This window comes from Lepidochelys kempii, chromosome 25, assembly GCF_965140285.1.
Source record: "Lepidochelys kempii isolate rLepKem1 chromosome 25, rLepKem1.hap1, whole genome shotgun sequence".
Lineage (NCBI taxonomy): Eukaryota > Metazoa > Chordata > Testudines > Cheloniidae > Lepidochelys > Lepidochelys kempii.
In genome coordinates this window covers 11,498,570-11,509,329 of record NC_136404.1, presented here as the reverse complement: position 1 = coordinate 11,509,329, position 10,760 = coordinate 11,498,570, and the positions used below count along the sequence as shown (strand labels likewise).

Sequence of the window (10,760 nt, the reverse complement as noted above, 5' to 3'; positions counted from 1 at the left end):
AATCATAAATCAAATACTACCATCTCATAACTAGCTCCAATGTAGACACAGTGCCCCGTCTGGCTACCACAAAGACCTAGGAGGAGTACCGAGGGCTGCGATTGTGTCCCCATTGTGCATACAGAGTCGGAGGCGGCCCCTGCCCCGAAGAGCTTACAGTCCAGGGGGCGGGGATGGGCAAAGAAAGAGTGCTCCTGATGCTGCAGATGGGGGAAACTGAGGCACGGAGCGGGGCAGTGGCTTGGCCAAGGTGGGCTGGGCTGGCAAGTGGAGACCTCGCCTCTGTGGCCTCAAACCAACCCACCCCTGGGCTGGCCAGGAACGAGCCTCCCCCTGGCAACCGGCCTTCAAATCCTCCCCCCGCCCGCTCGGAGCCTCTCCCCCCCCCCCCCCCACGCCAAGCGGGTCCCCCTCGCGATCCGGCTCCTGCCGGAAGCGCCGGAATCCAGCCCTGCTCTTGCCGGGAGCCCGGCGGGCTGGGTGCAGGCTGGAGCTGCGGCGGAGGGGAGATGCAGCCTGCAATGTGCGCGCTCCTGATAACGCAGGAGACGGAGCCAGCAGATAGAGCCAGCGCCTGGAGAGAGGGGGGACGAGACCCGCTCTCCGCCCCCCGCTAGCCCTCCCCCCCCCAGCAGGCTGACAAAGGCAGCAGGGAGGGGAGGGGAGGGGTGGGGTGGGGGGGAGGTAGCAGGAGCCCTCCTCCGTCCAGCGAGCTATAGCCCCCCCCCCTCGCAGGAGCCCCTGGCTGCAGCTGTTCCCAGCCCCCCAGCGCTGTTCCCCTGCCCGGGGGGGGGGGTGCTGGAGAAGAAGCTGCCGGGGTTTGCATGCACACAGCTGGTGGGGAGCTGCATTGCACCGGGGGGGGGATCTGTCAGGGGGGACCCCCCCCGTCCCTCCCCGCCTGCCTGGTGTGTGTCTCTGCGCCCTGGCTCCGGAGCTGGGTGCGTGGCCAGGATGCCAGGCGGGTGCGAGGCAGGGACAGGTGTGAGGGGGAGAAGGAGGAGCGCCGCCCCTTAAAGGAAAGAGCCGCTCGGAGTTGCACGCTGCAGACAGCCCCAGCCTGGCTCCCGGGGAGCCGCCGGCACGGTAGGTGAGGGCGCCGGGCGCTGCCGGGGAGCGGGGGGCTTTGCCTCGGCCGGGGGGGGCTTTTCCCCTGGGAGCCCTGCAAACTTTGCGGCTCTCGGCCGGCGATCGTCCGCTTGTGGGGGGCTGGGGGAGCAGCCCAGGGCAGGGGGGGCGTGGTGGTGGTGCGGGGGGGCGGTGTCGATTTCAGTCGTGGGGGGGGGTTATCCCCTGCCAGGGCAGCAACGTGCCTTTGTGTAGTCGGTGAGCAGCCCCTGCCTTCCCCATCCGAGCCGGGGGGCGGGGGGGGGACACACAGAAGAGCCTGCAGCGAGCTTTTGTTACGGGCTCCAATGCCGAAGGGAACCTTGAAGGGTCACTGGCTCTACCCCCCCTCCCGGGGAGCTGGCATTTCCCAGCAGCTGGTGGGTACCGCCGGGGGGGGGTCTGTTACAAAGGGGGAGGGGCAGGAGCGGCGAGGACCCCCCCCCCAGCCGGAGTTGTTCTACAGGGGGCTGGATGAGGGGCAAGGTGAACGAGGTAGCCGAGTGGCTGCCTGGGTTTGTTTTGTCCAGCCCCAAGCCCCTTGGTAACCGCCTGGGGGGCGAGGGGGCAGGACGGGACCTGCCCTTCACCTGGGGTGCAGCCCCCACTGTCAGGCAGAACCTGTCTGGGATGGAGCAGGGCGCAGACCCCGCCTGGGGACCGGGCACAGGGAGCTGAACCGCCCAGAATCCAGCACACGGGTGGGCTGGGGAGGGCTGCCGGGGGCCCTGGCATAGAGACGGGGTGGGGCAGAAAGGGTGACACTGACCCCTCCCCGGGGAGCCGTGCGAGGATCTGAGGTTTGCCACGGCTGGAAAGGTTGGCCTTGCCCTCGGATGAGGGGCGGAGGCTGGGGAACGGAGCCTTCCCCCCCATGTGGGTTCCCTCTGCCTCCGGGTGCTGGGTGGCCTCTGGACCCTGCAGCTGCAGGGAAGGTGTCTGCCGGGCTGTGGGTCCTGGTTTATGACATTTCTGCTTGAGGAATAAGGTTATTGGCAGGAAAGGAGAAAACAGCAGGGCACCAGGGGAGTTTAATACTTTTAAATGCGGGGGCTGGGCCCTGCGATTTCCAGGGGTGGGGGTTCAGCAGTGGGGAGCCCGGCTCGAGAGAGAGCCCTGCTAGACGTCACTCCACTAGGCACTTCATGGTTCCATGCTGGGCATCAACCACCCTCACCCGGTCCTGTGAAACCCCTGTTCCCCTGACGCTGGTCACACTAAAGATAGCCCACCTGTGTTCCTGCTCCTATCGGGGGGCCCATCCTGCAGAGTGCTGGATAAGGGCTCTGAGAGACGAAGGTGCTCAGCGCAGGATCGGGCCCCCCGAGATCCTCCTGGCTGGTTTCCAGTTGGCCTGACGTCTGTGCTAATGTTGAGCCCCTCCTGTTTTCTGCTTTGGGGACAGTCACTGCCAGGGGTGGGGGACAGGGGCAGGGACCTGGGTGCCGCCTGGCATGTGGCTGAGGACAGGGCTTTGCCTGCTAAGCACCTGGGGCAGTATCCCAGCTCCCTGTGCAGAGACTGCCTGCCTCCCCCTTCCCTAAACGCGCACCCAGCCTCCCACATCATGTGGGATCTATAGAGACACAGCCATGGAATCTGGAGCCACCCCGGGCATCGGAGCGGCAGGGCCTATCAGTGCATCCACTCTCCTGTCTGGGGCTCGCAGGGAGCACGTCGGCTCTGCCTCGCAGACAAGGCTCTCCCATCTCCCTTTCAGTCTCCCAGGGAGCAGGAGCGGTTGGCTTGGGGATGGGAAAGTGGGGCGGGCTGTCCGGTGCTCCATGCCAGTGCCCTGAGCCCATCGTAGCAGCGGGAAGTGGAATCTGGCCTGGAGCAAGAAGGTGATTGCTCATCTCTGTGCAGGTTCGTTAGCACTTGGGATCTCCGGAGTGCCGTACAGCCCGGAGCGTGCCGGGAGGCAGCATGGCCCAGTGGGTCAGTGCAGCACCCCGAATGGGGAAGTGGGGGGACCTAGGTTCTGTTCCCAGCTCTGTCATTGTTCTCTCTGCATGACTGTGGCCCTGTCATGTCCCTTCTCTGCACCTCAGTCTGCTTGTCTGTAGAATGGGGCTGTTGGTATAATGAGAGCGTCTAGGGGTCTCTGCTGAGATCAGGCCCTTCTTGTGCTAGGTTCTGTACAGACACAGTCCCTGAACCTGTGAGTGTACAGTCTAAATGGACAAGGGCAGGAGGGGAAACTGAGGCACAGGACGACTGCCCAAGGTCACAGAGCCGAGAGCCCAGGTCTCCTGAGCCATCACCCCATGGGCTGTCCACTAGCTCACACTGCCTCACTTTACCTAGCTGCTAATGATACCAAAGCCCCTTGAGATTGCTCCTCCAGAGGCCCTTTTCGTCCAGCAAAGTGTTATTAACGGATGATGAATAACAGTGCTGGGCAAGGACGCTGTCCGGGTGAAAATTCCATCAGAACAAAACTTTTCTGATCTGCGTCACTGGTAAGAGTTCTGCCGAGAGATTGGGAGAGGACATCATACAAGCAAATACAGGCCTGGCTTTGGTGCTGGCCTGTCCCCTTTTCCAAGGTCTTCACTTAGTTTCACTTTCTGGGCCAGACCCTTCGGCTGCTGGAGATGGAGTGAAACGGGTGCTCTGCTGGCTGTTGAGAGCTCACGCTGTAGCCTGCCCCGTGAATAATAATGAATAATCTTAACCCATTGTCCATTTCACCTCTGGTTCCTGTCCTGTGGCGTTGGGAGTTGCCCGTGCTGTAAGGGGAACGCAGGGCTCCAAGATTCAGTCTTCATTGGTACGATCATCGGAATAAATAGTGTTTAATGCTAATAAAATCGGTGCCGTCTAAATCTCTTTCACGCACCCCTCAGCCCCATCATCTAGTATTTTGAACCTAAATGTAGGGCATGGACTACATGACGCTAGGGGGCAGATTTTCAACTGCATAGCACCCAGTTGCTGCCATGATGCCGGCACTATCCGTTTAAAGGATAAGCATGGGCCCTTCACCTGCAGCTGGTGCAATTGGGGGTGGAGGGTGGGTCTTGAGAACATTGGTGTGCTTGTTTTTTCTTTTGTGCTTTTAATTTGAAATCGGGCAGGGTTGTGTTTGTGAATGAGGGGCCCAGTCCTGCCAGGTGCAGAGCACTGTCCGGCCCCGTTGAAGTCAGCGAGGGTGCTCAGCAGCTGCCCGCCGGATCAGGCCTTCCTATGGAGCGTGTACTGTGCGGGGGTGCGGGGGGGAGGCAGGCTGCCCCTTTGCTGAGTGATGCAGGGCTGTGTGGATGTAACATGGATGCAGTTGTCCTCCTTTGTGGAGGGACGCTGGCCCACAGCCTGCCCCCGAATTTCGCTCCATTCTGATGGGTGGGATGCCATCCCCCTGGAATAGCCAAACCCAGGGCTCTGCCAGTGGTAGATCGATCAAGGGGTCATAGCCAGGGGGCTCCCAAGTTGTCTTAGCTGCCGCTCCGGATTCTTTTGCAGCGTGCAGGTGGCGTCTGGGCGGTAGCGAGTCATGTGCTGGAGGGCGGGAGGGCTGTGCCGTGGGGTAGCAGCACCATGGGGAAGGCTGCCTCGTAAGAGAGAAGATGGGGGGGGGGGCAGGAGACTATGGAAAGGAGGAAATAGAGGGGAATATTTCGGGGGGCATCGTGAGGTAGGGGGCAGTATTCATTGGGTTGCTATGGAGAGGGGGAGAACTGGCGGTGTTTATAGGGGTTTGGGGCTGGGAAAAGATGGGGGGGGGGAAGGAGGGATGGACTCCCCTTCCCTGCCCCGCCCCTGCAAAGGCAGCACTTTACTGAAGGCAGCTGGGAAACTTTGCCCTGGCTCCGCGCGCCGAGGGTACCAGCTCCCAGCTGAGCAGGTGGTTTCAAGCTTGTATGAAACCACAGTCACCGCAGACCCCGCCTCGGGTGGTGCCGCTGGGCTTTGTGCCGTTCTGTGACCAGGATCTCGCCCGGGTTCGGGGTCAGTGGCTTTTGGGGAGCGGGTCGTTGCAGGGTTCGTAGCCTGCTGCGGTTTGGGCCGATCCTTAACGGCAATGTTTGCAGACCGGCTGCACGGGTTGTTTTATCCCTGCAGCTTTGCTGGCCGTTCGGAAAGGTCACCGTGTGTGTGTGTGTGTTTTATGGTGCTTTCAGACCCATTTTTCACCCGCTCTGGCCATAAAGAAGCTGGCCGCTTTGCGGGAACCCAGCCTCGAGTGCGCCATTCCCACCTAGACCCAACCCCGCTGGCTTATGGACGCTGCTTCTGAGCCAGACTAACCGGGCTGAGCAGGCTGCTGACCTGGGTCGCTCTCGAACTCCGTTTCCTACTGTTGGGCAGGAGGATTGAACTCCCCTGCCGGCCATCGGCAGCGCCCGGGGGTCACTAGTGATCAACACTTGCCTCCTGCTTCCGCCTTCACCCTGAGGCTGTCGGTCCTTGGGGAAGGGAGGGCTCGAGGAGAGAGCTTGTGACCTTGTCGCTGGGCAGCACAGGGCCCTTTGTTACTGACTGCAACCGGCTGCCATAAGCAAACCTCCAGTGAGACTCTGTCGCCCTCTAGAGGTGGCTTGGACAATCCAGGATCGCCCTGGGGGCCGTGGCAGTTGAGGTCACTGAAAAGGAGCAAGATCTTGCTTGGAGGGGCTGTCCCCTGCAGCTAGCATGGGGAGTATTTTATTAATGAAGTATCGAAGATCTCTGCCCACCTTCCTGTTTGGCCACTTTGTTCCTTCTGTGGCTCTGGCCTTTGCGTGAGTGGTGCGCAGAAGGGGGCCGGAGGGGTGGGGAGGGGCTCTTTAGTATGCGGTGTTGCAAGAGTTGGCAGGCTTCTCGGCCAGACGTGATCTACTTGGAAAGGGAGCTTGGGGATCTGATGCTGAGGCTTTCCTTCCAAGGGGGATGGGGGGGGTGGGGCTGGTTTCTCGGAGAAACCCGAGAAACTTCCCAGCGTTCCGCTTGGAGGCTGTTGAATTTTGCTGCACACATCTACCCTCCTGGCACGTGCCCCTCTGGTCTGTCTCTGTTCACCCCCTCTGACTCTGTCACTCTTGCAGCCCCATACCTGCCCCTCGGTCTAATCTAGCATGTGTCTGTCTCCCATATCGATTGCCCGCTCACTCGTGGCTGGCCCTGCATGGATGAGCTGGAGGGGGGAGGCATTCAGCTACTCCAGCGTCGATCACCTCTCCTTGGGAGGCAAAGGGGGTGCGTGGAGCCCCTTTGTCCCCAGGGCACCTGCTCAGGAGGTCACTGTAAATCTGGCCACACGGGCTGGGGAGCACAAAGGGGGGAGACCTGCTGATGCTGCCCCCAGCACTCGCTGGCCTGGAGAGGTCCTAGTTTCACCCCACTTTGTTTAGGGGAGTGGGTGGAGGACCCAGGGGAACTTGTTTTTGAAAGGACAACCGGATCGACTGCTCATCGTGCGCCTCCCGAGTGCCCAGGGGAGTGCTGCACAAGCTCTCTGCTTGGTTGCAGGGCCTGATCCTGCAAGCCAGGGCCTCCCTGAAGCAACTGGGTCAATCTGGGGGAGGAAGGGCTGCTCCCATGAGCCAGGGGGAAGCTCTCATTTGCTCCAGGTATTTTCAAGGCCTGGCTGTTAAACTCCAAGAAGCGGTTTATTACCCTGGTGCTGCAGCTCCTCTGGCTTGGGATCCGGGTGGAAGCTGCCATGGGCCCGGTTGCCTTGCCCGGAGCCCACAGGAGCTGCATCCTAGAAGCTGGAAAGAGGACTGGTCTTTTCTCCTACACCCACGCTGCCTGGAGCCTGGATCCCATGTCAGCCAGGGAGCCGCTTGTAAATACGTTTTTGTTCCGCCCTGCCGTTCAGATAAACAATGGGAAATTAATGAATTCAAACCCCGAGCAAGTAAACCAGCCCGAAGCCTCACACCTCCCGCAGGCAGGCAATTCAGAAGCAAGGCTGAATGACTCCATGCTTGTGTGCCCTGCTGTAATGCAGGGAAGGGGATGCATGGTGCTTTTCTCTTGGGGCAGGATCCGTGAGTTACTCCTAGCAATGGCCGACAAATTCTTTCCTGGTTGGGGTCGTGGGGAAGGCTGCTCCCACTGCAATCCAGTTTAAGGTGCTGAGGGGTAATTTTATTACTAGTTGTGAATGTTTATCTGATGGGCATGACCAAATTCCCCGATTGTGCAAGGCGCCGTACAGACACAGAAGAGACAATCCCTGCACAATCTAAGGCCCCTGTTCAGGGCAGTGCTTATGCACTCCTGGAATTCCCAGGAGATTGAAATCAATGGGAGAGCATAGATTTTTTCCGGCCAAAAGGGACCATCGTGTGGATCTAGCCCAAGCCGCCTGCGTTCACACCAGCCAGAGAACATCCCCTGGCGATTCCTGCATCAGTCAAAGCCCAGAACTTCGGGCTGAGCTAGAGCTTGTCTTTTGGAAAGCCAAGCAGGGCTGGATCGAAAGGCTGCAAGCGCTGGGGAATCTGCGGCATCCCTAAAGTTATGCTCCTGCTTAAGTGCTGCCCTGCATTGGGGCCTGAAAGGAAACTCTCGAACAATGGGGCCCCGTTGAGGTTAATGGAGCTATGTCCGTTTACGCCAGCCGAGGTGCTGCCCCTCGGAGACTTGTGGGAGCTGTAGTTGCAGGGGGGGCGCCAGCTTTGCCTAGACTGCCGAAGAGCGAATAAAGAATTGCTGCCTTAGTGCTAAATTCTCTGATGTTTCTTGGCTTAATGTTATCAGATGGCCTTGCGGTTTGTGTAATTAATGATACCGGTGTATATAAAATTTGATTTAGCAATCGCTGGATACGGATGCCTATATCTAGGCAGGAGATAGGGACAGAACTAGGTCAGTTAGTGCCTCCTCCACGCCAGGGCAGGACCCCTCCTTTCCCCCCCGCAGTGTATCTTCGAGTCTTTTTTTGAGTCTAGTTTAAGAGGCAAGTTTTGAAACCCACCTCTGCTGTTTGCACGGGCAATTTACGCACCCACTTATCTGCACGGACACGACACTGTGCAACCTGATGGAGCAGCTGTTCATCTGGGCTGTACTCAGGAGATCGGGATCCAGTTCCCAGTTCAGTCGCAGGCCCCCCCGCGTGACGTCAGGCAAGTCCCTGAAGGGAATTCTGTACTCCTGGAAGGCAATGGGAATCTTACCCCTGACTTCCTTTCTCCCACCCTCTGTGTTATCTGTTCGGATTGTAAGCTCTTCAGGGCAGAGGCTGGCTCTTGCTCTGGGCACATGCAGCACCTAGCACAGAGGGGCCCTGAGCTCTGCACACGCTGCTCATAATTGCAACTCTCTGGAGTCTGGCAAGGCAAAAGTAACTCTTCTCCCGGGAGTCTCAGTTTAGTCACACTGCGTCTCCTGCCTCTTCCATAGCATACGGCGTGCATTCGTCAACATAAACACTAGTAAAGAAATGCAGGAATCAAAAAGACTACAGACGCACTGCATGGCTGAGCAAGGATGTTTAACTCGTTCATTTCCTGCCTGGAGAGGCCACCTCCCTGCTCACCCTGCCCCACTGCGTGTGTGCGTTCTGCTTCAGGGACCGATCCCAGCCCTGCTTGCGAATCTTTCCATTGACATAATTATAGTATGTAGTGTCAAGATGGCCCGGCTGAGATCCGGGCCCCAGTGTGCTAGGCTCTGTACACCCACAGCAAGAGCCAGTCCCTGCCCCAAAGTGCACACAGTGTGAGTGGGGGAAACTGAGGCACAGAGCGGGGAAATGACTTGGCCATGGTCACCCAGCAGCTCCATGGCAGAGCCAGGGATAGAATCCAGGTCTCTAGAGGGTTAGCTCTGGGCTCATTCCACTAGCCCATGCTGGTTCTGGTAATGACTTCAGTGGGCTTTGGATCAAGCCTTAACTTTACAGATGCTGCGTGTGCCAGCAGCTCAGCAAATTGTTAATGCAATTTTGGTTCTCTTAGTAAAGGGAGGGGGAGAAGTAGAGTGAACTCCCAGCGGGGCTGGATTGAGCTAACAGGATTTCACTGCCTATTTAATTATAACTTTGTAAAATTAAAAAAGCAAACCAAACCCCCCCTTGTCTCCTTCTGCATGTCTCTGCCTGCCCCTGGGAGCCTGGCAGAGCCTTCGCCTGCTGAAGGGAGGTGGATGCTAACGAGGACACCCCCCCCATTTCTTGGAGAGCTGGTGGCAGCGGTGGGAGCTGGCAAGGGTTCCTGGTGGAGCGCGGCACCCAGGCTGCATGTCCCAGAAGCCCAAGGAGGCTGGGCAGACTCCTTATGGGGGGGCAGGAACTTGGTCGCCGTGACGGATCAGGCGTCTCTTAAGCAGTAGACGCAGGTTGCAGCCAGGGTAGAGGTGCGATGCAGCCCTAGTAGTAGAGATGCCCACCGTACTATCCCTCCTCCAGCCGCTCCATCTCCCCGGCACGTCTCAGCCGCTCTCAGCTTTCAGAGTGTTTTCTTGGGCCTGTGAGTGCGAAGTGTTTCCCAACTGCCTCCTTCTCCCACACAGGCTCCACAGACCCGGGTCTGGCATTTCTCTCCCCAGCGCCGGAGCTAGGATCTCCAGGCTAGTTTAGCCGCTTCTTTGGCAGAACAGCCCGAGTGCAGCTTCAGCTGTGTCCCGCTGGCTGCCTGCAGCCCGAGCAGCTCCTCGAGCCCCGCACGGCTCAGGCCTTGCTCTCAGAGGGCAGACTTGTGCCCAGGTGACCCGGGTCAGGAGGGCATGGGACCCTTCGTGGGTGGGTCACGCTTGCTCTGCAGCCTTGAGCCCTGGGCATAGACGGAGGCAGCCGGGGCGGCATTTTGATGCGCTGTGGCTAATCCACGCACCGACATGGATAATCTCTGGCCCGACGGCCCCACTGGTGACCTCAGCCGGGCCGCAGCATGGACGTTTCCTTGAGTTGCGTCCCAGGTAGGTGCCCAGGATGGGTGACGCCAGGCACAGCTGTGCAATCACGGGGGCGAAGCGGGGCTCCTAGCCGGCAGGGGGGATTGCTCCCCCTGGCAGACCAGGTGCATGGCAATCCGTGGGCTGCTGTTCTGTGGCCCAGCTCCTGAGGAGCTCGGATCTTGTCGGGCTTTGGTGTCTATTTCCCTCCTTCTATTTCCCTCATTCCTTTGTCCTTTCACTGGGTTTATAACTCCGCTGGAAAATAATTTTTGCCTTTGGGGCCGGGGTGGGGAAACTCATTTTGGGTGATGGGACTGAGGACGGGGCTGAATCCAGGCCTCCTTCCCAGACACCTGGGAACTGAGGAAGGGGATTTACCCAGTACTGCCCAGACGCACTAGCCTGGCAGGAAACTAGAGGTGGTTTCCAAAGAATTCAGATAGGTCCTCGAAACATTGCTCCCTCTCTGCCTCTATTCAGCAGCATTTGCATCTGGGGGTTGGATAGCAGGGCCCCCATCTCCAGGGGACTTAGACTGGGATTTTACAAGGGCGTAAAGGAGTTAAGTGCCCAAATCCCACTGATTTTCCAAAGGGAATTGGGAACCTAGTGCTCGCCTTAGTACGATAAGCAGTGGCCAAACTTGACCCGGCTCAGCTGGCTGCATTTGAATGAGCTCGGCCTCTTTAGTCTGGAAACAGGGACTGAGTGGGACACGATCAGGTGTCATCAGAGCGTGTTACAAAGGCGGGTGGGGTCTCAACCCCATGTGACAGATGGGGAAACTGAGGCACAGAGCAGCGAAGCCGCATGGCCCAAGGTCA

At 59.0% G+C, this 10,760-nt stretch overlaps 1 protein-coding gene across 3 annotated transcripts in view; it reads left to right on the top strand.

The window, feature by feature from the left end:
• Nucleotides 1-488: 488 nt before the first annotated feature.
• The window catches only part of SEMA6B (semaphorin 6B), an 88,312-nt gene continuing 78,040 nt past the window's right edge, over nt 489-10,760 (top strand). The window contains exon 1 of one of the 3 annotated variants that reach the window (XM_073324601.2): nt 489-1,090. In XM_073324601.2, the coding sequence (XP_073180702.2) occupies nt 825-1,090 (266 nt within the window). In that variant the 5' untranslated portion in view covers nt 489-824. The remainder of the gene's footprint in view (nt 1,091-10,760) is intronic. The other 2 variants (XM_073324600.2, XM_073324602.2) reach the window with 2 other exon arrangements.